The 25,389-nt window shown below is 45.5% G+C and overlaps 1 protein-coding gene across 2 annotated transcripts; it reads right to left on the bottom strand.

Annotated features, from left to right (window-relative positions):
* seh1l (SEH1-like (S. cerevisiae)) lies at positions 1 to 25,355 on the bottom strand. 2 transcript variants are annotated; one of them, XM_014143262.2, is made up of 9 exons: positions 24,843 to 25,264; positions 24,630 to 24,680; positions 17,651 to 17,797; positions 10,504 to 10,715; positions 9,966 to 10,064; positions 7,269 to 7,409; positions 5,130 to 5,290; positions 1,345 to 1,486; positions 1 to 798 (listed from the first exon to the last, which is right to left on the bottom strand). In XM_014143262.2, the coding sequence occupies exons 1-9, from the start codon at positions 24,951 to 24,953 to the stop codon at positions 771 to 773; spliced, it is 1,092 nt and encodes a 363-aa protein (XP_013998737.1). In that variant the 5' UTR covers positions 24,954 to 25,264; the 3' UTR covers positions 1 to 770. The 2 variants fall into 2 exon arrangements, with proteins under 2 accessions (XP_013998737.1, XP_013998733.2); XM_014143258.2 differs by lacking the exons at positions 1 to 798; positions 1,345 to 1,486; positions 5,130 to 5,290 and adding an exon at positions 5,302 to 7,017 and having other exon boundaries at positions 24,843 to 25,355.
* Positions 25,356 to 25,389: the final 34 nt, after the last annotated feature.

Below are 25,389 nucleotides of genomic sequence, written 5' to 3'. Positions count from 1 at the left end.
AACACTGGATTAAACAAACTTTATTATACAGAATTAATTGTTTTTCATAAATTATTCATCACCCACCAGTCAGTCAGGCAGAACCACCTCATCCACCAGTCAGAACCACCTCATCCACCAGGCAGGCAGAACCACCTCATCCACAGGGTCATTTACATTATGCAGAACCCTCCATAATATTACCTAGAACTCACTGGAACCCACTTAGGGTTGCAAAACTCTGCTAACTTTCCAAAAGTTCCCTGGTTTTCAAGGAAAAAAAGGTTCTGGGATTTCCTGTTTATTCTCTAATTCCAAGAATTGTTTCAACCTGGATTTCTGTAAAACCAGGGCATTTTTGGAGAGTTACTCTAAACCCACCCATTATGTCTTAGAGCCCACCCCAATATCACCAGTGGCTCCCTCTCTCACCATACCTAAACCATAACCCATACTCCCATGGAGTTCTCCTGCAAAATATCAGACGCCCCATAAACCCCACCCAGTCAGATAAACCATCAGGATACTTCATTCACTAGCATAAGTCAATACTGACATAAAACCCACTCTAGAACCCTGATCTAGAACCCTGATCTAGAACCCTGATCTAGAACCCTGATCTGGAACCCTGATCTAGGAGTCCGTGTGGTTCTTGATTAGTATAAAAAAGGGTTCAGAGGTGTTTCTGGGAGGTTGGTCTGCAGGGTGAGGGAGTTATCTTTCCATTCCTCTGTGTGTGTGTGTGTGTGTGTGTGTGTTCATGCAACAAGCAGCATCATCAAGCCACTCCGTTAGCCAGGCATCAGCTGAGCTTTCTTTCTGTTAAAGGAAACACAAGAAAAGCAAACCAATCATCTATCAGCCAGACATGGTTTCACACTGGAACATCATGTTCTGACTCATAGGTATTTTACTAACAGAGACAAATTCCAAGTATTACTTGAACGTGTCAATTACAACTTAAACAATGAGTGTCTATAGTCAAAGAACTGACGAAACTAATGATTAGACACTCAACAGTTGTGTATTTTCTAAACTAGACCTTCATAAATCATAGCTCTACATCTATACACAGTACATTCCTCTCCATACAAAATGACTCACAACAGAGGAAATCAAACAGAATGCAAACGTTAGTTCTCGGAAAGCCTCAAGGACTTCCTAGAATGCTCTGATCATTCATATAAATTAAATTATTAATTTATTACTGGTTAATATTGTGTAACATGCTTGGATGAACCTAGAGGACCACAATGGAAATAACCCTCACAGCTCTATTGTGTTTTTATCCTCCAGCATTTTAATGCATGTGCTGTCACAGGCTGGAACAGCCTTCTCCAAATCAATCAACCAATCAGACCCTACCTTCCAGCGGAGGATGCTTGCAGCGGGGCGTGTTGTGGTCCCCCTGCTGTACTGGGGACTGCAGCCTGACTGGAAGAGCCAGCCACTGGGCTACCATCTCCTCTCAGGATGGCCGTACACTTCCAGTTATCCATGTAGTTGGCTGGGGAGAGAGAGATCGACACAGAGATGACAAAGGACAGGGAGAAAGAGGAGAGAGCAGAGTCAAAAGGATGGATGGGAAGGCTGACATCTTTGACACACCTACTGTATACTTTTTTTGTCTTATATAATATATGCCATTTAGCAGAAGCTTTTATCCAAAGCAACTTAGTCATGTGAGCATACATTTTTCTTAATGTATGGGTGTTCCTGGGAATCAAACCCACAACAAGACAGTTCTAATTTTGTTTCGTTAGACCAGAGGACATTTCTCCAAAAAGTACGATCTTTGTCCCCATGTGCAGTTGCAAACCGTAGTCTGGCTTTTTTATGGCGGTTTTGGAGCAGTGGCTTCTTCCTTGCTGAGCGGCCTTTCAGGTTATGTTGATATAGGACTCGTTTTACTGTGGATATAGATACTTTTGTACCCGTTTCCTCCAGCATCTTCACAAGGTCCTTTGCTGTTCTGGGATTGATCTGCACTTTTCGCACCAAAGAACAAGCGGTATGACGGCTGCGTAGTCCCATGGTGTTTATACTTGCGTACTATTGTTTGTACAGATGAACGTGGTACCTTCAGGCGTTTGGAAATTGCTCCCAAGGAAGAACCAGACTTGTGGAGGTCTACAATTTTTATTCTGAGGTCTTGGCTGATTTCTTTAGATTTTCCCATGATGTCAAGCAAAAGGCACTGAGTTTGAAGGAAGGCCTTGAAATATATCCACAGGTACACCTCCAATTGACTCAAATGGTGTCAATTAGCCTATCAGAAGCTTCTAAAGCCATGATGTCATTTTCTGGAATTTTCCAAGCTGTTTAAAGGCACAGTCAACTTAATGTATGTAAACTTCTGACCAAGTGGAATTGTGATACAGTGAATTATAAGTGAAATAATCTGTCTGTAAACAATTGTTGGAAAATTTTTGTGTCATGCACAAAGTAGATGTCCTAACCGACTTGCCAAAACTATAGTTTGTTAACAAGAAATTTGTGAAGTGGTTGAAAAACGAGGTTTAATGACTCCAACATAAGTGTTTGTAAACTTCAGACTTCAACTGTACACTACTACGTATATAAAGCATTTTTCCTATTTGTTGCATTACAACCTGTAATTTAAATGTTTTTCATTTATTTATTTGGATTTCCTGTATTGGACAAACAAAATAGTCCAAATTCGTGAAGATTAAAAAAAAAGAAAAGTGGTGTGTGCATATGTCTTCACCCCCATTGCTATGAAGCCCCTAAATAAGACCAAGGAGCTCTCCAAACGGGTCAGGGACAAAGTTGTGGAGAAGTACAGATCAGGGTTGGGTTATAAAAAAATATCTGAAACTTTGGACATCCCACGGAGCACCATTAAATCCATTATTCAAAAATGGAAAGAATATGGCACCATAACAAACCTGCCAAGAGAGGGCCACCCACCAAAACTCACGGACCAGGCAAGGAGGGCATTAATCAGAGAGGCAACAAAGAGACCAAAGATAATCCTGAAGGAGCTGCAAAGCTCCACAGTGGAGATTGGAGTATCTGTCCATAGGACCACTTTAAGCCGTACACTCCACAGAGCTGGGCTTTACGGAAGAGTGGCCAGAAAAAAAGCCATAGCTTAAAGAAAAAAATAAGTAAACACGTTTGGTGTTCTAATGGTCTCTGCACTGGATGCCTGTGAGTGGCCAGGACCTAGGACCAAGAGGCATGGAGGCAGCCTTTAGTTGTTATGCCCCCAGCCTGTGGAACAGCCTAATAGAGAACCTGAGGGGGGCTGAAACTGTGAAAACATTTAACACTAACACCAGGTCTACACCAACACCAGGTCTACACCAGGTCTACACCAACACCAGGTCTACACCAACACCAGGTCTACACCAACACCAGGTCTACACCAACACCAGGTCTACACCAGGTCTACACCAACACCAGGTCTACACCAACACCAGGTCTACACTAACACCAGGTCTACACTAACACCAGGTCTACACTAACACCAGGTCTACACCAGGTCTACACCAACACCAGGTCTACACCAACACCAGGTCTACACCAACACCAGGTCTACACTAACACCAGGTCTACACCAGGTCTACACTAACACCAGGTCTACACCAGGTCTACACTAACACCAGGTCTACACCAGGTCTACACCAACACCAGGTCTACACCAACACCAGGTCTACACCAGGTCTACACCAACACCAGGTCTACACCAACACCAGGTCTACACCAACACCAGGTCTACACCAGGTCTAACACAGGTCACACCAACACCAGGTCTACACTACACAGGTCTACACTAACACCAGGTCTACACTAACACCAGGTCTACACCAGGTCTACACTAACACCAGGTCTACACCAGGTCTACACTAGCTCTGTACCAATACCAGATCTACACTAGCTCTGTACCAATACCAGATCTACACTAGCTCTGTACCAATACCAGATCTACACTAGCTCTGTACCAATACCAGATCTACACTAGCTCTGTACCAATACCAGATCTACACTAGCTCTGTACCAATACCAGGTCTACACTAGCTCTGTACCAATACCAGGTCTACACTAGCTCTGTACCAATACCAGATCTACACTAGCTCTGTACCAATACCAGATCTACACTAGCTCTGTACCAATACCAGGTCTACACTAGCTCTGTACCAATACCAGATCTACACTAGCTCTGTACCAATACCAGATCTACACTAGCTCTGTACCAATACCAGATCTACACTAGCTCTGTACCAATACCAGGTCTACACTAGCTCTGTACCAATACCAGGTCTACACTAGCTCTGTACTAACACCAGATCTACACTAGCTCTGTACTAACACCAGATGTATACTAGCTCTGTACTAATACCAGGTCTACACTAGCTCTGTACCAATACCAGGTCTACACTAGCTCTGTACCAATACCAGGTCTACACTAGCTCTGTACTAACACCAGATCTACACTAGCTCTGTACTAACACCAGATGTATACTAGCTCTGTACTAACACCAGATCTACACTAGCTCTGTACCAATACCAGGTCTATACTAGCTCTGTACCAATACCAGGTCTATACTAGCTCTGTACCAATACCAGATCTACACTAGCTCTGTACCAATACCAGGTCTACACTAGCTCTGTACTAACACCAGGTCTATACTAGCTCTGTACTAACACCAGGTCTATACTAATACCAGGTCTACACTAGCTCTGTACTAACACCAGGTCTACACTAGCTCTGTACTAACACCAGGACTATACTAACACCAGGTCTACACTAACACCAGGTCTATACTAACACCAGGTCTATACTAACACCAGGTCTACACTAACACCAGGTCTACACTAACACCAGGTCTACACTAACACCAGGTCTACACTAGCTCTGTACTAACACCAGGTCTACACTAACACCAGGTATATACTAACACCAGGTCTATACTAACACCAGGTCTATACTAACACCAGGTCTATACTAACACCAGGTCTACACTAACACCAGGTCTATACTAACACCAGGTCTATACTAACACCAGGTCTATACTAACACCAGGTCTATACTAACACCAGGTCTACACTAACACCAGGTCTACACTAACACCAGGTCTACACTAACACCAGGTCTACACTAACACCAGGTATATACACTCTACCTTTCCAGAGCCTGACACAGCCATCATCCCCCGAGGAGGCCAGCAGGGTGCTGCTGATGTTCCAGGAGACTCTCCACACCTGGGAGTTGTGGTTGTCAAACTGGGCCACGATCTGAACCTGCAGCTTAGTGGGACCAGACGACCCCGCTGTGACCTCCCTCCTGTAGAAACACAGAGACCAGCAGGATAGGGTAAAACTGGGCCAGGATCTGAACCTGCAGCTTAGTGGGACAAGCAGGATAGGGTTAGAGGATAGGGTAAAACTGGGCCAGGATCTGAACCTGCAGCTTAGTGGGACCAGCAGGATAGGGTTAGAGGATAGGGTAAAACTGGGCCAAGATCTGAACCTGCAGCTTAGTGGGACAAGCAGGATAGGGTTAGAGGATAGGGTAAAACTGGGCCAGGATCTGAACCTGCAGCTTAGTGGGACCAGCAGGATAGGGTTAGAGGATAGGGTAAAACTGGGCCAAGATCTGAACCTGCAGCTTAGTGGGACAAGCAGGATAGGGTTAGAGGATAGGGTAAAACTGGGCCAAGATCAGATCCTCCAGCTTAGTGGGACCAGACGACCCCGCTGTGACCTCTCTCCTGTAGAAACACAGAGACCAGCAGGATGCTGTGACCTCTCTCCTGTAGAAACACAGAGACCAGCAGGATGCTGTGACCTCTCTCCTGTAGAAACACAGAGACCAGCAGGATGCTGTGACCTCTCTCCTGTAGAAACACAGAGACCAGCAGGATGCTGTGACCTCTCTCCTGTAGAAACACAGAGACCAGCAGGATGCTGTGACCTCTCTCCTGTAGAAATACAGAGACCAGCAGGATGCTGTGACCTCTCTCCTGTAGAAATACAGAGACCAGCAGGATGCTGTGACCTCTCTCCTGTAGAAACACAGAGACCAGCAGGATGCTGTGACCTCTCTCCTGTAGAAACACAGAGACCAGCAGGATGCTGTGACCTCTCTCCTGTAGAAATACAGAGACCAGCAGGATGCTGTGACCTCTCTCCTGTAGAAACACAGAGACCAGCAGGATGCTGTGACCTCTCTCCTGTAGAAACACAGAGACCAGCAGGATGCTGTGACCTCTCTCCTGTAGAAATACAGAGACCAGCAGGATGCTGTGACCTCTCTCCTGTAGAAACACAGAGACCAGCAGGATGCTGTGACCTCTCTCCTGTAGAAACACAGAGACCAGCAGGATGCTGTGACCTCTCTCCTGTAGAAATACAGAGACCAGCAGGATGCTGTGACCTCTCTCCTGTAGAAACACAGAGACCAGCAGGATGCTGTGACCTCTCTCCTGTAGAAATACAGAGACCAGCAGGATGCTGTGACCTCTCTCCTGTAGAAACAGAGACCAGCAGGATGCTGTGACCTCTCTCCTGTAGAAACACAGAGACCAGCAGGATGCTGTGACCTCTCTCCTGTAGAAACACAGAGACCAGCAGGATGCTGTGACCTCTCTCCTGTAGAAACACAGAGACCAGCAGGATGCTGTGACCTCTCTCCTGTAGAAACACAGAGACCAGCAGGATGCTGTGACCTCTCTCCTGTAGAAACACAGAGACCAGCAGGATGCTGTGACCTCTCTCCTGTAGAAACACAGAGACCAGCAGGATGCTGTGACCTCTCTCCTGTAGAAACACAGAGACCAGCAGGATGCTGTGACCTCTCTCCTGTAGAAACACAGAGACCAGCAGGATGCTGTGACCTCTCTCCTGTAGAAATACAGAGAACAGCAGGATGCTGTGACCTCTCTCCTGTAGAAACACAGAGACCAGCAGGATGCTGTGACCTCTCTCCTGTAGAAATACAGAGAACAGCAGGATGCTGTGACCTCTCTCCTGTAGAAACACAGAGACCAGCAGGATGCTGTGACCTCTCTCCTGTAGAAACAGGGACGTGATCGGGACATCAGACAATCAAGACGGATATTTGTTTAGGGGTAAGTCAGTGATAAGAGATACAATGGCCACTTCAGAAACATCAGTTAAGAAGTCACACCGAGTCAGCCTGGAAATGACTTGCACTGCAAACACTAACCAGCATGATGATGCTCCACTGTGACCTGGCTGGTTGTGAATCCTGTCTCAGAAGAGATATTACTACTGCATGTCCTCTAAACAAATAAACTCACCTCATTGGTATCAGCTTGAAGATGCGTAGGTCTTTGGTGGCGATGGCGAGCACGTGAAAAGAGCGTCCCAAGTTGGGAGCAAAGGCAATGTCATGGACTGGATCGGTAACCGTCATCAGATGTTCTGCCTTAGCATACTTCCTGATAAAAATTATTATAATAATCAATAAAACATGGGATTCATATACTTCCCTTCTACAACAACAGACCATTGGAAGAAGCCATTCAGACTCCATGCATTCAATCACAACATAGTGGCAGTTTGTCCTGAGACATGGCTCCTATAGTGGAGTCCCGGGTTGTTTGAGACATGGCCCCTATAGTGGAGTCCCGGGTTGTTTGTCCTGAGACATGGCCCCTATAGTGGAGTCCCGGGTTGTTTGTCCTGAGACATGGCCCCTATAGTGGAGTCCCGGGTTGTTTGTCCTGAGACATGGCTCCTATAGTGGAGTCCCGGGTTGTTTGAGACATGGCTCCTATAGTGGAGTCCCGGGTTGTTTGTCCTGAGACTTGGCTCCTATAGTGGAGTCCCGGGTTGTTTGTCCTGAGATATGGCTCCTATAGTGGAGTCCCGGGTTGTTTGTCCTGAGACATGGCTCCTATAGTGGAGTCCCGGGTTGTTTGAGACATGGCCCCTATCGTGGAGTCCCGGGTTGTTTGCCCTGAGACATGGCCCCTATAGTGGAGTCCCGGGTTGTTTGAGACATGGCCCCTATAGTGGAGTCCCGGGTTGTTTGCCCTGAGACATGGCCCCTATAGTGGAGTCCCGGGTTGTTTGAGACATGGCCCCTATAGTGGAGTCCCGGGTTGTTTGCCCTGAGACATGGCCCCTATAGTGGAGTCCCGGGTTGTTTGAGACATGGCCCCTATAGTGGAGTCCCGGGTTGTTTGCCCTGAGACATGGCCCCTATAGTGGAGTCCCGGGTTGTTTGAGACATGGCTCCTATAGTGGAGTCCCGGGTTGTTTAAGACATGGCCCCTATAGTGGAGTCCTGGGTTGTTTGAGACATGGCCCCTATAGTGGAGTCCCGGGTTGTTTGAGACATGGCCCCTATAGTGGAGTCCCGGGTTGTTTGAGACATGGCCCCTATAGTGGAGTCCCGGGTTGTTTGAGACATGGCCCCTATAGTGGAGTCCCGGGTTGTTTGAGACATGGCCCCTATAGTGGAGTCCCGGGTTGTTTGAGACATGGCCCCTATAGTGGAGTCCCGGGTTGTTTGAGACATGGCTCCTATAGTGGAGTCCCGGGTTGTTTGAGACATGGCTCCTATAGTGGAGTCCCGGGTTGTTTGAGACATGGCCCCTATAGTGGAGTCCCGGGTTGTTTGCCCTGAGACATGGCTCCTATAGTGGAGTCCCGGGTTGTTTGCCCTGAGACATGGCTCCTATAGTGGAGTCCCGGGTTGTTTGTCCTGAGACATGGCTCCTATAGTGGAGTCCCGGGTTGTTTGTCCTGAGACATGGCTCCTATAGTGGAGTCCCGGGTTGTTTGAGACATGGCTCCTATAGTGGAGTCCCGGGTTGTTTGCCCTGAGACATGGCCCCTATAGTGGAGTCCCGGGTTGTTTGAGACATGGCTCCTATAGTGGAGTCCCGGGTTGTTTGAGACATGGCCCCTATAGTGGAGTCCCGGGTTGTTTGAGACATGGCCCCTATAGTGGAGTCCCGGGTTGTTTGAGACATGGCTCCTATAGTGGAGTCCCGGGTTGTTTGAGACATGGCCCCTATAGTGGAGTCCCGGGTTGTTTGAGACATGGCCCCTATAGTGGAGTCCCGGGTTGTTTGCCCCGAGACATGGCTCCTATAGTGGAGTCCCGGGTTGTTTGAGACATGGCCCCTATAGTGGAGTCCCGGGTTGTTTGTCCTGAGACATGGCTCCTATAGTGGAGTCCCGAGTTGTTTGTCCTGAGACATGGCTGCTATAGTGGAGTCCCGGGTTGTTTGAGACATGGCTCCTATAGTGGAGTCCCGGGTTGTTTGCCCTGAGACATGGCTCCTATAGTGGAGTCCCGGGTTGTTTGCCCTGAGACATGGCTCCTATAGTGGAGTCCCGGGTTGTTTGTCCTGAGACATGGCTCCTATAGTGGAGTCCCGGGTTGTTTGTCCTGAGACATGGCTCCTATAGTGGAGTCCCGGGTTGTTTGAGACATGGCTCCTATAGTGGAGTCCCGGGTTGTTTGAGACATGGCCCCTATAGTGGAGCCCCGGGGTGTTTGCCCTGAGACATGGCTCCTATAGTGGAGTCCCGGGTTGTTTGCCCTGAGACATGGCTCCTATAGTGGAGTCCCGGGTTGTTTGTCCTGAGACATGGCTCCTATAGTGGAGTCCCGGGTTGTTTGTCCTGAGACATGGCTCCTATAGTGGAGTCCCGGGTTGTTTGAGACATGGCTCCTATAGTGGAGTCCCGGGTTGTTTGAGACATGGCCCCTATAGTGGAGCCCCGGGGTGTTTGCCCTGAGACATGGCTCCTATAGTGGAGTCCCGGGTTGTTTGAGACATGGCCCCTATAGTGGAGTACCAAATGGCACCCTATTTGACCAGGGTCCATAGGGAAACTAGGTGACATTTGGGACACAGCCTAGGTCTCCAGCCATGCTTCAGGGCAAGGTGTAGGTAGCTGTTAGATAGCAATGCCATTAGGTAAGGCACAGACGTGTCAAACGAGATGATGAGAGGTGGTGCTACCATGATACAAACCTTGTGTTTTCAATGTATTCATAGATGTGAACTTTCCCGCTGTATGATGAGTTGCTGTCATCAGAGCCCACTGCTATCATGGGGGCGTGGGCACGGGAGCTGCAAGCACAACCATAGGAGGATGATGATGTTCCAGGCATAGCAGGTTTGTCTCTTCCTTGTGTTTCAACATGCAGCCACACAGTTATACTCTACAAACTAACGTCGCCCCTGATGATTGGCTCAAGCACTTTTGTGTTTCAACATGCAGCCACAATGGAGCCTGGGAGTTTCCACTCCTTCCTGCTTCTTAACATAGCAACAAGAAACAGAACCACTGTGGTGTTGACCGCCACCTAGTGGTCAGAACAATGTTCTACGCTCAGACCACTCATTACTGTCCTCATTTCCACACAGGTGTACACAGAGAGACAATGGGTCTGTTGGATCGGTACCGCCTACATATCTCAAACATACCTATGTGTTGAATGCAAGTTTGTTCTGATAAATCTGAGTATGGTTTGCTAAATGATCATGTGGCACCATAGGAGGACCGAACCTGGAGGGGCTCCAGGAGATACAGGAGCAGCGGAGTTTACAGGAGATCTCGTGCTGCAGGGACCACTGGCTGAGGTTCATCACATCCGGAGCCTCGTAGATCCTCACAACCCCGTCCGCCGAGCACGTGGTCAGCATCAGACCCATGTGTTTAGGAGCAAACTTCACGTCCGTCACCGACGTCCTGCTGTCCACCAGAGTCGTCCTCTTGATCTGGAAAGAGATAGGAGTGTGAGGGGGAGACGCACAGGGAGAGGGACAGGAGGGCTGGGTAAGGGTTAGATGTCCCCCGGGGCCAGTCGACACTCTGGGCTGGGTTGTCTCTAACTGATCTAGACTCTACCTCTCACCCGGTTACTGAGTCCTCTCTGTTCACCGAGCTAGACTCTCCCCTTCTCCACAGCTCTCACCCGGTTACTGAGTCCTCTCTACTAACTGATCTAGACTACCTTCCACCCAGTGACTCAGTCCTCTCTACTAACTGATCTAGGCTACCTTCCACCCAGTGACTCAGCCCTCTCTACTAACTGATCTAGACTACCTTCCACCCAGTGACTCAGCCCTCTCTACTAACTGATCTAGACTACCTTCCACCCAGTGACTCAGCCCTCTCTACTAACTGATCTAGGCTACCTTCCACCCAGTGACTCAGCCCTCTCTACTAACTGATCTAGACTACCTTCCACCCAGTGACTCAGCCCTCTCTACTAACTGATCTAGACTACCTTCCACCCAGGGACTCAGTCCTCTCTACTAACTGATCTAGGCTACCTTCCACCCAGTGACTCAGCCCTCTCTACTAACTGATCTAGACTACCTTCCACCCAGGGACTGAGTCCTCTCTACTAACTGATCTAGACTACCTTCCACCCAGTGACTCAGCCCTCTCTACTAACTGATCTAGACTACCTTCCACCCAGTGACTCAGCCCTCTCTACTAACTGATCTAGGCTACCTTCCACCCAGTGACTCAGCCCTCTCTACTAACTGATCTAGGCTACCTTCCACCCAGTGACTCAGCCCTCTCTACTAACTGATCTAGACTACCTTCCACCCAGTGACTCAGCCCTCTCTACTAACTGATCTAGACTACCTTCCACCCAGGGACTCAGTCCTCTCTACTAACTGATCTAGGCTACCTTCCACCCAGTGACTCAGCCCTCTCTACTAACTGATCTAGACTACCTTCCACCCAGTGACTCAGCCCTCTCTACTAACTGATCTAGACTACCTTCCACCCAGTGACTCAGCCCTCTCTACTAACTGATCTAGACTACCTTCCACCCAGGGACTGAGTCCTCTCTATTAACTGATCTAGACTACCTTCCACCCAGGGACTGAGCCCTCTCTACTAACTGATCTAGACTACCTTCCACCCAGTGACTGAGTCCTCTCTGTTAAAGGAGAAGTTGACCCAAAATCCAGAAACTCTTAAGTGGTTCCATACATTGAAACGAGTTCAGTGGAGTTTTCCCTCTCCCCCTGTGGTGCTGTACTGAAACAGCTGCAAAAACAGCTGCTCTTGCTGGATGCAGGCCTCGCTCTGCTCCGTTGCCAGTGAATTCATGATTCAGAAATCCCTGAAGTGTGGACAAATTTGTTGTTTTATTTAAAGGGTACGGCCGAATGAGCTATTTTTGTCAAAAGTACTATCGGTTTTGAGTCAGGAAATGTGTACTTCTCCACCTAAAACATGTGATTATTTTATGTAGCCAACTGCCACAGCAGTAAAAAAAATTTTTTTTTTAAATGCATGAAATGAAAATGAAATGTATGTATTCACTACTGTAAGTCGCTCTGGATAAGAGCGTCTGCTAAATGACTAAAATGTCAAATGTAAATGTATTGGGTAACAACAGCCTCGGGGGGAATCCCTGCTTCATAGAATCAGCACCTTGTGCCCTTATTCACAGATGTTGATTCTGGCGGATCAGTGAAGACAGCGTTACACATTAGTTATAGTAAGTTAACAACAACCTACAAATAAGTTTGACTAAATACTAGTGAGTGAAGAAGAAAGTACTGGAGGGGCGACCAACCGTATTCATTTGAGCCTGAGTATTCGGACGAGGCAAATTTAGGCAAATTGAGCTTCAGATGGCCGCTCAAGCCACCCCAACCAGGATCAACACAGACCGGTGCTGCAGCAGTAGGCTGGTCCACAGCCACAACCCATTCCCAGGATCAACACGGACTAAAACCCCAACCAGGATCAACACGGACTAAAACCCCAACCAGGATCAACACAGACCGGTGTAGAAACCCCAACCCTCCCAGGATCAACACGGACTAAAACCCCAACCAGGATCAACACAGACTAAAACCCCAACCAGGATCAACACGGACTAAAACCCCAACCAGGATCAACACAGACCGGTGCTGCAGCAGTAGGCTGGTCCACAGCCACAACCCATTCCCAGGATCAACACAGACTAAAACCCCAACCAGGATCAACACGGACTAAAACCCCAACCAGGATCAACACGGACTAAAACCCCAACCAGGATCAACACGGACTAAAACCCCAACCAGGATCAACACGGACCGGGGTAAAACCCCAACTCCCAGGATCAACACGGACGTAAAACCCCAAATCCCAGGATCAACACGGACTAAAACCCCAACCAGGATCAACACGGACTAAAACCCCAACCAGGATCAACACGGACTAAAACCCCAACCAGGATCAACACAGACTAAAACCCCAACCAGGATCAACACGGACTAAAACCCCAACCAGGATCAACACGGACTAAAACCCCAACCAGGATCAACACGGACTAAAACCCCAACCAGGATCAACACAGACTAAAACCCCAACCAGGATCAACACAGACTAAAACCCCAACCAGGATCAACACAGACTAAAACCCCAACCAGGATCAACACAGACTAAAACCCCAACCAGGATCAACACAGACTAAAACCCCAACCAGGATCAACACAGACTAAAACCCCAACCAGGATCAACACAGACCGGTTCTGCAGCAGTAGGCTGGTCCACAGCCACAACCCATTCCCAGGATCAACACAAACTGGTGCTGCAGTTGTGGCAACTGCACTCAAACGCTGCGAACTGCACTCAAACACACCAAGACGTGAAGAGGGCACGACAAAGCCTATTGCCCCTCAGGAAACTAAAAAGATTTGGAGGGTCCCCAGATCCTCAAAAGGTTCTACAGCTGCAACATCGAGGATCCTGACTGGTTGCATCACTGCCTGGTATGGCAACTGCTCGGCCTCCGACTGTAAGGCACTACAGAGGGTAGTGTGTACAGCCCAGTACATCACTGGGGCCAAGCTGCCTGCCATCCAGGACCTCTACACCAGGCGGTGTCAGAGGAAGGCCCTAACAATTGTCAAAGATCCCAGCCACCCCAGCCATAGACTGTTCTCTCTACTACCGCATGGCAAGCGGTACCGGAGTGCCAAGTCCAGGACAAAAAGGCTTCTCAACAGTTTTTACCCCCAAGCCATAAGACTCCTGAACAGGTAACGAAATGGCTACCCGGACTATTTGCATTGTGTGCCCCCCAACCCCTCTTTTATGCTGCTGCTGCTAGTCTCTGTTTATCATATATGCATAGTCACTTTAACTATACATTCATGTGCATACTACCTCCATTGGGCCGACCAACCAGTGCTCCCGCACATTGGCTAACCGGGCTATCTGCATTGTGTCCCACCACCCACCAACCCCTCTTTTATGCTACTGCTAGTCTCTGTTCATCATATATGCATAGTCACTTTAACCAAATCTACACACTACCTCAAAATCAGCCTGACTAACCTCGCTACTTTTATAACCTGTCTTTTTACTGTTGTTTTTATTTCTTTACCTACCTATTGTTCGCCTAATACCTTTTTTTGCACTATTGGTTAGAGCCTGTAAGTAAGAATTTCACTGTAATGTCTACAACCTGTTGTATTCAGCATTTCACTGTAAGTTGTATTCGGCGCACGTGACAAATAAACTTTGATTTGATGTGACTACAATTCTTCGAGATGGAGGAGCATAATGATGATGCAGAGGAGCAGCTAGTTTGCTTGTGAACACATTGATTATTATCCACAAAGTCAGGCGTTAGGTTTAGCTACTTTACCTATTTTGCCAATTGGCCTGGATCCTTTTACTACACGGACCCCTGCTGATCCATCACGACTGGTCTGCCGACGTAACCACACGAAGGGGCTACAACAGACTTCTTCCGTCGCGACATCCCTTCTGCTAGTCCCGGCCCGCTATCTGTCTGAATCGCCGTGTCCAGCTACTCACTGGACCCAATGATCACTCGGCTGCACATGCCTCTCCCTAATGTCAATATGCCTTGTCCATTGCTGTTTTGGTTAGTGATTATTGTCTTATTTCACTGTAGAGCCTCCAGCCCTGCTCAATATGCCTCAGCTAAGCCTCTTGTCCCAACTCCCACACATGCGGTGACCTCACCTGGTTTAATTGATGTCTCTAGAGACAATACCTCTCTCATCGTCACTCAATGCATAGGTTTACCTCCACTGTATTCACATCCTACCATACCCTTTGTCTGTACATTACGCCTTGAATCTATTCTACCGCGCCCAGAAACCTGCTCCTTTTACTCTCTGTTCCGAACGTACCAGACCAGTTCTTATAGCCTTTAGCCGTACCCTTATCCTACTCCTCCTCCTCCTCTGGTGATGTGGAGCTAATCCAGGACCTGCAGTGCCTAGCTCCACTCCCATTCCCCAGGTGCTCTCATTTGTTGACTTCTGTAACTGTAAAAGCCTTGGTTTCATGCATGTTAACATTAGAAGCCTCCTCCCTAAGTTTCTTATATTCACTGCTTTAGCACACTCTGCCAACCCGGATGTCCTAGCCGTGTCTGAATCCTGGCTTTGGAAGGCCACAAAAACCCTGAAATTCCCATCCCTAACTATAACATTTTCTGACAAGATAGAACTGCCAAAGGGGGCAGAGTTGCAATCTACTGCAGAGATAGCCTGCAGAGTTCTGTCCTACTATCCAGGTCTGTGCCATGCTTTCCACCTGGCCACCAGTACCCTGGTCAACAGCCCTGCACCCCCCACAGCAACTTGCCCAAGCCTCCCCATTTCTCCTTCACCCAAATCCAGATAGCTGATGTTCTGAAAGAGCGGCAAAATCTGGACCCCTAAAATCAGCAGGGCTAGACAATCTGGACCCTCTCCTTCTAAAATTATCAGCCGCAATTGTTGCAACCCCTATTACTAGCCTGTTCAACCTCTCTTTCGTATCGTCTGAGATCCCCAAAGACTGGAAAGCTGCCACGGTCATCCCCCTCTTCAAAGGGGGAGACACTCTAGACCCAAACTGCTACAGACCTATATCTATCCTACCCTGCCTTTCTAAGGTCTTCGAAAGCCAAGTTAACAAAACAGATCACCGACAATTTAGAATCCCACCGTACCTTCTCCGCTATGCAATCTGGTTTCTGAGCTGGTCATGGGTGTACCTCAGCCACGCTCAAGGTCCTAAACGATATCATAACCGCCATTAATAAAAGACAATACTGTGCAGCCGTATTCATCGACCTGGCCAAGGCTTTCGACTCTGTCAATCACCACATCCTCATCGGCAGACTAAACAGCCTTGGTTTCTCAAATGACTGCCTCGCCTGGTTCACCAACTATTTCTCAGGCAGAGTTCAGTGTGTCAAATCGGAGGGCCGGTTGTCCGGACCTCTGGCAGTCTCTATGGGGGTGCCACAGGGTTCAATTCTGGGGCCGACTCTATTCTCTGTATACATCAATGATGTCGCTCTTGCTGCTGGTGATTCTCTGATCCACCTCTACGCAGACGACACCATTCTGTATACTTTTGGCCCTTCTTTGGACACTGTGTTAACTAACCTCCAGACGAGCTTCAAAGCCATACAACTCTCCTTCCGTGGCCTCCAACTGCTCTTAAATGCAAGTAAAACTAAATGCATGCTCTTCAACCAATCGCTACCAGCACCTGCCCGCCCGTCCAGCATCTCTACTCTGGACGGTTCTGACTTAGAATATGTGGACAACTACAAATAGCTAGGTGTCTGGTTAGACTGTAAACTCTCCTTCCAGACTCACATTAAACATCTCCAATCCAAAATTAAATCTAGAATCTGCTTCCTATTTCGCAAAAAAGCATCCTTCACTCATGCTGCCAAACATACCCTCGTAAAACTGACCATCCTACCGATCCTTGACTTCGGCGATGTCATTTACAAAATAGCCTCCAACACTCTACTCAGCAAATTGGATGCAGTCTATCACAGTGCCATCCGTTTTATCACCAAAGCCCCAAATACACACACCACTGCGACCTGTATGCTCTCGTTGGCTGGCCCTCGCTTCATATTCGTCACCAAACCCACTGGCTCCAGGTCATCTATAAGTCTTTTGCTATCTCAGCTCACTGGTCACCATAGCAGCACCCACCCGTAGCATGCACTGCAGCAGGTATATTTCACTGGTCACCCCCAAAGCCAATTCCCCCTTTGGCCGCCTTTCCTTCCAGTTCTCTGCTGCCAATGACTGGAACGAATTGCAAAAATCACTGAAGTTGGAGACTCATATCTCCCTCACTAGCTTTAAGCATCAGCTGTCAGAGCAACTTACCGATCACTGTACATAGCCCATCTGTAAATAGCCCACCCAACTACCTCATCCCCATACTGTTATCTATTTATTTAGCTCTTTGCACACCAGTATCTCCATTTGCACATCTATCACTCCAGAGTTAATCGTAAATTGTAATTACTTCGCCTCCACGGCCCATTCATTGCCTTACCTCCCTAATCTTACTACATGTGCATACAGTGTATATAGATTTTTCTATTGTGTTATTGACTATACATTTGTTTATTCCATGTGTAACTCTGTGTTGTTTTAAATCGCACTGCTTTGCTTCATCTTGGCCAGGTCGCAGTTGTAAATGAGAACTTGCTCTCAACTGGCCTACCTGGTTAAATAAAGGACTTGTTCTCAACTGGCCTACCTGGTTAAATAAAGGACTAGTTCTCAACTGGCCTACCTGGTTAAATAAAGATAAAATAAAATAATAAAAAGAGGGGGAAAACTAAATCACTTGGGAGTTTCTGGATTTTGGGTAAACTTGTCCTCTAACTGGCTCTTTCCTTCTCAATTCTCACCCAGTGACTGAGTCCTCTCTGTTTGTCATTGGACTCCCCAACGATCTCCTCCCACACAGCAGCGGTCCTGTCGAAGGAGCAGGAGGCCAGCACCTGACCAAACTCTGGATGGGCCCAGGTCACCCTCCATACTGATCCACTATGGGTCTGGACAGAGAGAATAAAGAAGACGTCATCAACAGCCCTGCCTCCACCACCTCCGCTTTAAACATACAACAAAACATGTCTTTACATTTTTACATTACATTTTAGTCAGTTAGCAGACGCTCTTATCCAGAGCGACTTACAGTAGTGAATGCATACATTTCATTTAAAAAAAAAATTGTAAATTATTTTTCCCCCGTACTGGCCCACAACCCTGGCGTTGCAAACACCATGCTCTACCAACTGAGCCACACGGGACACTAGACAGCTAGCCTACCGTTAGACACTAATGCACAGCCAATCCATCCAACTAGTATACGTTAAGGACAGTAGGCCGTGACTCTCAGATGAGGTTAAAATTCAGTTAGAAGCATTCGATTTTGCAATGGCATAGGCCTACATTATTTTGGATTTGTGTGCCCTTGAGAACTTTTCACGCTGAAACATAATGAAATGTTACGCAGTAGAGGTCGACCGATTCTGATTTTTCAGCGCCTATACCGATTATTGGAGGACCAAAAAAAGCCGATACCGATCAATCGGACGATTTTACAATTTTTGGGGAAAAGATGAGAGAAATATACACATATATACATACACATATATATATATACATATATATATATATACATATACATATACATATACATATATATATATATATACATACATACATACATACACACACACACACATAATTACAACAATACTGAATGAACACATTTTAACTTAATATAATACATCAATAAAATCAATTTAGTATCAAATAAATAATGAAACATGTTGAATTTGGTTTAAATAATGAAAAAACAGTGTTGGAGAAGAAAGTAAAAGTGTAATATGTGCCATGTAAAAAAGCTGATGTTTAAGTTCCTTGCTCAGAACATGAGAACATATGAAAGCTGGTGGTTCCTTTTAACATGAGTCTTCAATATTACCAGGTAAGAAGTTTTAGGTTGTAGTTATTATAGGACTATTTCTCTCTATACCACTTGTATTTCATATACCTTTGACTATTGGATGTTCTAATAGGTACTTTAGTATTGCCAGCCTAATCTCGGGAGTTTATAGGCTTGAAGTCATAAACAGCGCAATGCTTGAAGCACAGCGAAGAGCTGCTGGCAAATGCAGGAAAGTGCTGTTTGAATGAATGCTTAGTAGCCTGCTGCTGCCGACCACCGCTCAGTCAGACTGCTCTATCAAATATCAAATCATAGACTTAATTATAATAACACACAGAAATACGAGCCTTAGGTCATTAATATGGTCAAATCCGGAAACAAAACGTTTATTCTTTCAGTGAAATACGGAACCATTACGTATTTTATCTAACGGGTGGCATCCCTAAGTCTAAATATTGCTGTTACATTACACAACCTTCAATGTTATGTCATAATTATGTACAATTCTGGCAAATTAATTACGGTCTTTGTTAGGAACAAATGGTCTTCACATAGTTCGCAACGAGCCAGGCGGCCCAAACTGCTGCATATACCCTGACTCTGCTTACACAGAACACAAGAGAAGTGACACATTTTCCCTAGCTAAAAGAAATTAATGTTAGCAGGCAATATTAACTAAACATGCAGGTTTAAAAATATATACTTGTGTGTTGATTTTAAGAAAGGCATTGATGTTTATGGTTCGGTACATTGGTGCAACGACAGCTTGTTAAATCACCCGTTTGGTGAAGTAGGCTGTGATTCAAGGACAAATTAACAGGCACCGCATCGATTATATGCAACGCAGGACAAGCTAGATAAACTAGTAATATCATCAACCATGTGTAGTTAACTAGCGATTATGTTAAGATTCATTGTTTTTATATATGATAAGTTTAATGTTAGCTAGCAACTTACCATGGCTCCTTGCTACACTCGCATAACAGGTAGTCAGCCTGCCACGCAGTCTCCTCATGGAGTGCAATGCAATCGGACATAATCGGTGTCCAAAAATGCAGATTACCGATTGTTATGGAAACTTGAAATCGCCCCTAATTAAATCGGCCATTCCGATTAACCGGTCGACCTCTATTACGCATAGTTACACTGTTACATAGTGCAGATCCGTGATTCGTACAGGGTTTAAGTATGTTTATTTCAAAGTTCAAGTAAATTGTTAAAAGCTTAATAATGACATAACACTGTGATAAATGTAAGGGAAGAAAGGTAGTGTTTTATGTCACGATATGTGAAGACTAAGCATTAACTCATGAATTATGGACTTTCCAGGCTACAAAAGACATCAATTTGTCTGCAAGACATCAATTAATGTAGGCCTAATCAATGGCTGAATGTCATTGGGCACACTTTTTGGTGTTTTGTAAGAGATGTCTATTTCCATTCTTCAAATGGCGTGAGTAGGCTGGCTATACAAGCAGTTTGGATGATGGAATGTTGGAGTGGACGAACACGCACAGGTAGCCTACTTTTTGAAGTGATTTATTTGACAATCAGATGAAAATATCATGACTGGCTGTGTTCATGCCACTTTAAAAAGGTAATATTTTTATTTAAATGACGTCTATTATCAAATTCATAAATAGAGACCCCCCGGATGTCATTGCGTAATTCGCACACTGCCCAAATGGATCCAATCAAAAAGGGATAGTTAGGCCGAGGCCTGTTGCCTTCCTGTAGCATACATTAGGTAATTCTAGCAACATTGAAGAATACAAACATGGTGGTGCTAGCACAGATAGTACAATGAGACATATTTCACAGGATGTATAAACGTGAAGCATCCAGTTGGCGGTTCCACTCACTGCCAAATATGGTAGTGAGAGGAAGCCCACTGGCAGGCAGTGGATTTTGGCCAACATTCTGCAAATTCTCATCAATTAAACATTTGATCTCAATAAAGTTCTGTTTCAAAAACTATAATCTGTTATAAACAGAGTGGACTATGTATTATAGACTTTACCCTTTGCAAAATAGTTTTTTACATGTTTTTTTAAAGCAAGCTGTTTAGGAGCACAAACGCAAATTGAGTTATTGTAAACGCGCACTTCACAGTAGGCGTTCGCTAACGGAAATATGTAGATCCATACTAGAACGCGCCAATGGGATATTGCTAGCGAGTGCTTGGCTCTGCCAACCATGACTCATTTGTCCCATTGGAAACAACAACCTGTGGTCTATCTTGGTTAAGTTATAAAAAATATTTGGTGCAAGTGCAGTATTCAAGCCTCTGTCATAGTCAGTTGATCACATCCGTGCAGGACAATTAGGTCACTGCAGACAGAGAAAAGTGAATCAAAGTATGAGAAGTCCCTAGCAGCCAACAATCAAAAATTGTAATTGATTGAAATACAAAAGGCAATGTATATTTGACTCTTACTTCTTTATGTAGCCTAATTAGTTATGACTTTTCTTCAGCAGAAAAATTATACTGCGTTTGTCTCTTGTGAAATGTGTCCAATTTAGGGATGCACAATATAGTCGGTAAGCATATCGGAATCGGCCGATATTAGCCAACAATGACAAAATCGGTATCGGCTCTATGTATAGTTTAACGCCGATGTGCAAAACCGATGTGGAAGCTGACATGCTTACCTGTATAACGTAGGTAGATGACGCTACACATGCAACACAGCATTCCTAACCTAGCCCACAATGTCTGCTGTATTGATCTATTTTGTTAGTTTCAAAGGAAGATAACAAAAAGGCCATAGGCAATGTTTGTGCTGCTATTATTTCAGGAGGGGAGAAAGTGAAATCTTTCTATACCACAAACCAAATTACTCATTTGAAAGCGCATCACCCCCAGACATTCAGCAACTACTTATAACAAAAGCAGAATAAACTAAGCGCACACTTCCAACAACTAAACAAGTTCAAGTCGAGCAGTCATTTGAAAGCGTAAGAAAATTTCAGCAGGACAACTTTAAGGCAAAATCCATTAACGCCAAGATAATGGAATTCATTACCCTTGACAATGAACCGTTCTCTGTCGTGGATGATGTCGGCTTTCGCCGACTGGTCGAGCACCTCGGGCCCCCAGTACACACTACCAAGTAGGCGCTATTTTTCAGATGTTGCCCTACCGGAGTTACACAGGATTGTTGAAACGCACATCCATGAGCTACTTGCTATGGGCGTCACTGCTATTAGCTTCACGACTGACATTTGGACCAGCGATGTCAGTCCCATGAGCATGCTGAGTCTGACAGCACAGTGGGTCGACCAGGATTTCATACTGAGGAAAGCCGTATTGCATGCTCAAGAATGGGGTGGTTCTCATACCGCTGCTGGCATTTTCAATGGCATTTGAGAACATGTTTGAAACTTGGAAAATCTCCAAGAACAAAGTACACGCTGTGCTACGTAATAATGCACGTAACATGACAAAGGCTTTGGAACAATGCGGAGTGGCCAGTTTGCCATGCATGGCACACACGTTGCAACTGGCTGTGAACGAAGATGTTTTGGCCCAACGCAGCATATCTGACAGTGGCAACAGGTAGGAAAATCATTTTAAACACTCACAGCTAGCATACAGCCGCCTGCAAGCAATACAGGAGCAGCTTGGAGTGAAAACGAAAAGGCTTAAGCAAGACGTTTCCACCAGATGGAACAGTACTTTTTACATGGAGAGCCTGCTGGAACAAAAACGAGTGCTTGGTGTTTACGCAGCCGACTAGGAGTTACCTGCGGACAAACCAGTGGACTCTCATTGAAAACATGAACACACACCTAGCTCCATTCGAACAACTGACTGGAGAAATAAGCTGATGAACTGCGTCTGCAGCAGACGCGATACCCTCTGCTCAACAAAACTGCTGACACAGACCGTGGGGTTAAAACTTGGAAAAGTACTCTACTAGAGGCTGTAAACAAGCAATTCGGTGTCATTCTCTCTGAGCCTCTTTACTGGGTCGCCACCATGCTCGATGCTAGGTACAAGGACTGCTACTTTGGTGCAGACAAGAAACAGGGTTTACGTGAAATGTTACAGACACAGCTGGACAAGATGGAAACGGACACAGTGACAGTGCGCACCGGGGAAGAGGACACACGACAGAAGAAGCCACAGACAGACAGAGCTGAAACTTCACTGCTTGACACGTATGATGAAATCCTGGTTGAGAATTAAACAAATGAACGACGAAACAGTACAGCAAATAAGTGAAAGAAATGGGTTTTGATTTTACTGGTAATGGGGACATGCATAAATGCCTAACAAAATAACTTTTTGGTCACTGTGTGTATTTCAACTATTTAACTGTACTAGAATGCTTAAAAGGCTGCACATTGTTTTAATTGATTATCGGTATCGGTTTTTTGGCAAGTAAAATATCGGTATCGGCCAAAATGTCATATTGGTGCATCCCTAGTCTAATTGTGATGGTCATACTGATAAACTGAAAATGCACAGAAGCCTTAGCTAGCTACCTTCCAACTGGCAGTGAAAGACAATAGAAACATTACCTTCCAACTGGCAGTGAAAGACGGAATAGAAACGTTACCTTCCAACTGGCAGTGAAAGACAATAGAAACATTACCTTCCAACTGGCAGTGAAAGACAATAGAAACATTACCTTCCAACTGGCAGTGAAAGACAATAGAAACATTACCTTCCAACTGGCAGTGAAAGACAATAGAAACATTACCTTCCAACTGGCAGTGAAAGACAATAGAAACATTACCTTCCAACTGGCAGTGAAAGACAATAGAAACATTACCTTCCAACTGGCAGTGAAACGGAATAGAAACATTACCTTCCAACTGGCAGTGAAAGACAATAGAAACATTACCTTCCAACTGGCAGTGAAAGACAATAGAAACATTACCTTCCAACTGGCAGTGAAACGGAATAGAAACATTACCTTCCAACTGGCAGTAAAAGACAATAGAAACATTACCTTCCAACTGGCAGTGAAAGACAATAGAAACATTACCTTCCAACTGGCAGTGAAAGACAATAGAAACATTACCTTCCAACTGGCAGTAAAAGACAATAGAAACATTACCTTCCAACTGGCAGTGAAACGGAATAGAAACATTACCTTCCAACTGGCAGTAAAAGACAATAGAAACATTACCTTCCAACTGGCAGTGAAACGGAATAGAAACATTACCTTCCAACTGGCAGTAAAACGGAATAGAAACATTACCTTCCAACTGGCAGTGAAACGGAATAGAAACATTACCTTCCAACTGGCAGTGAAACGCAATAGAAACATTACCTTCCAACTGGCAGTGAAAGACAATAGAAACATTACCTTCCAACTGGCAGTGAAAGACAATAGAAACATTACCTTCCAACTGGCAGTGGAAGACAATAGAAACATTACCTTCCAACTGGCAGTGAAAGACAATAGAAACATTACCTTCCAACTGGCAGTGAAAGACAATATAAACATTACCTTCCAACTGGCAGTAAAAGGCAATAGAAACATTACCTTCCAACTGGCAGTAAAACGGAATAGAAACATTACCTTCCAACTGGCAGTGAAAGACAATAGAAACATTACCTTCCAACTGGCAGTAAAAGGCAATAGAAACATTACCTTCCAACTGGCAGTGAAACGGAATAGAAACATTACCTTCCAACTGGCAGTAAAACGGAATAGAAACATTACCTTCCAACTGGCAGTGAAAGACAATAGAAACATTACCTTCCAACTGGCAGTAAAACGCAATAGAAACATTACCTTCCAACTGGCAGTAAAACGCAATAGAAACATTACCTTCCAACTGGCAGTGAAACGGAATAGAAACATTACCTTCCAACTGGCAGTGAAACGGAATAGAAACATTACCTTCCAACTGGCAGTGAAAGGCAATAGAAACATTACCTTCCAACTGGCAGTGAAACGGAATAGAAACATTACCTTCCAACTGGCTGTGCAGTTCCACTCTCCGTTGTCACTCTTGTCCCACACCTTAAATGATGGACAGAAGGGACAGGGTTATTTCAAACAGATGGGTTTGCCAAGAAGAACTAACTAGCTGGCTTGTACTTAGAAAGTAAATGTAAGATCAGTGGATTCAAAATGATTGGTTTGTTGTTGTTAGCTGGCTAACTAGTTCAGAGCTTTCTTTACCTTGACACTTTGGTCACTAGAGCAAGTTGCCATTCTCCGGCCATGGAAATCATATGAAACATCATGAATAAGATCCTTGTGGTCCGCTGCAATACTTCGAGCGACAAACATTGCTGTTTGGGGAAAAGTCTGCTCGATAAATGTAGCAACAAATAAACCACGTTACATGTGAGTTTACTATACTATGGGACAGGTTGCGTTGGTCGGCGCCATTTTTATAAAAAAGTCGTTTCACTGCCAAGCTTTAGCTTAAATACGCCACCTCTATCTTCATAATATTTGACTGCCCAATTGTGCCGATGCAAACTATATCATAGTCCCAAACTATATGAATTAATTATTCTCTCGAAACCAGGCCGCAGTCACTATGTGCCTTAAAGTGAGCATTTATTATCTCGAATGACATAAAAAATCTTTGTTTTTGAAAGATACCGGTTTCCTCCAGTTACCACAGCCACAAAGTCAATAACGTAAAAAATGCATCCAAATAAATAGATTTTCGGTCTTAATTTAAGGTTAGGCTTAATGTTAGCAGTTTGGTTAAGGC

The sequence above is a fragment of the Salmo salar genome, chromosome ssa14 (assembly GCF_905237065.1).
Source record: "Salmo salar chromosome ssa14, Ssal_v3.1, whole genome shotgun sequence".
In the NCBI taxonomy this organism is placed as follows: Eukaryota; Metazoa; Chordata; class Actinopteri; order Salmoniformes; family Salmonidae; genus Salmo; species Salmo salar.
This window is presented reverse-complemented; position numbering and strand designations above follow the sequence as displayed.

Bases quoted from the DNA above. Each gene is read 5' to 3' on its own strand.
- seh1l (XM_014143258.2), bottom strand. From the start codon at position 24,953: ATGTTTGTCGCTCGAAGTATTGCAGCGGACCACAAGGATCTTATTCAT. The intron at 24,681-24,842 runs GTAAAGAAAGCT...CCATCATTTAAG, and splicing joins CTAGTGACCAAAGTGTCAAG to GTGTGGGACAAGAGTGACAA. The intron at 10,065-10,503 runs GTTCGGTCCTCC...TTGTGCTTGCAG, and splicing joins ATCTCCTGGAGCCCCTCCAG to CTCCCGTGCCCACGCCCCCA.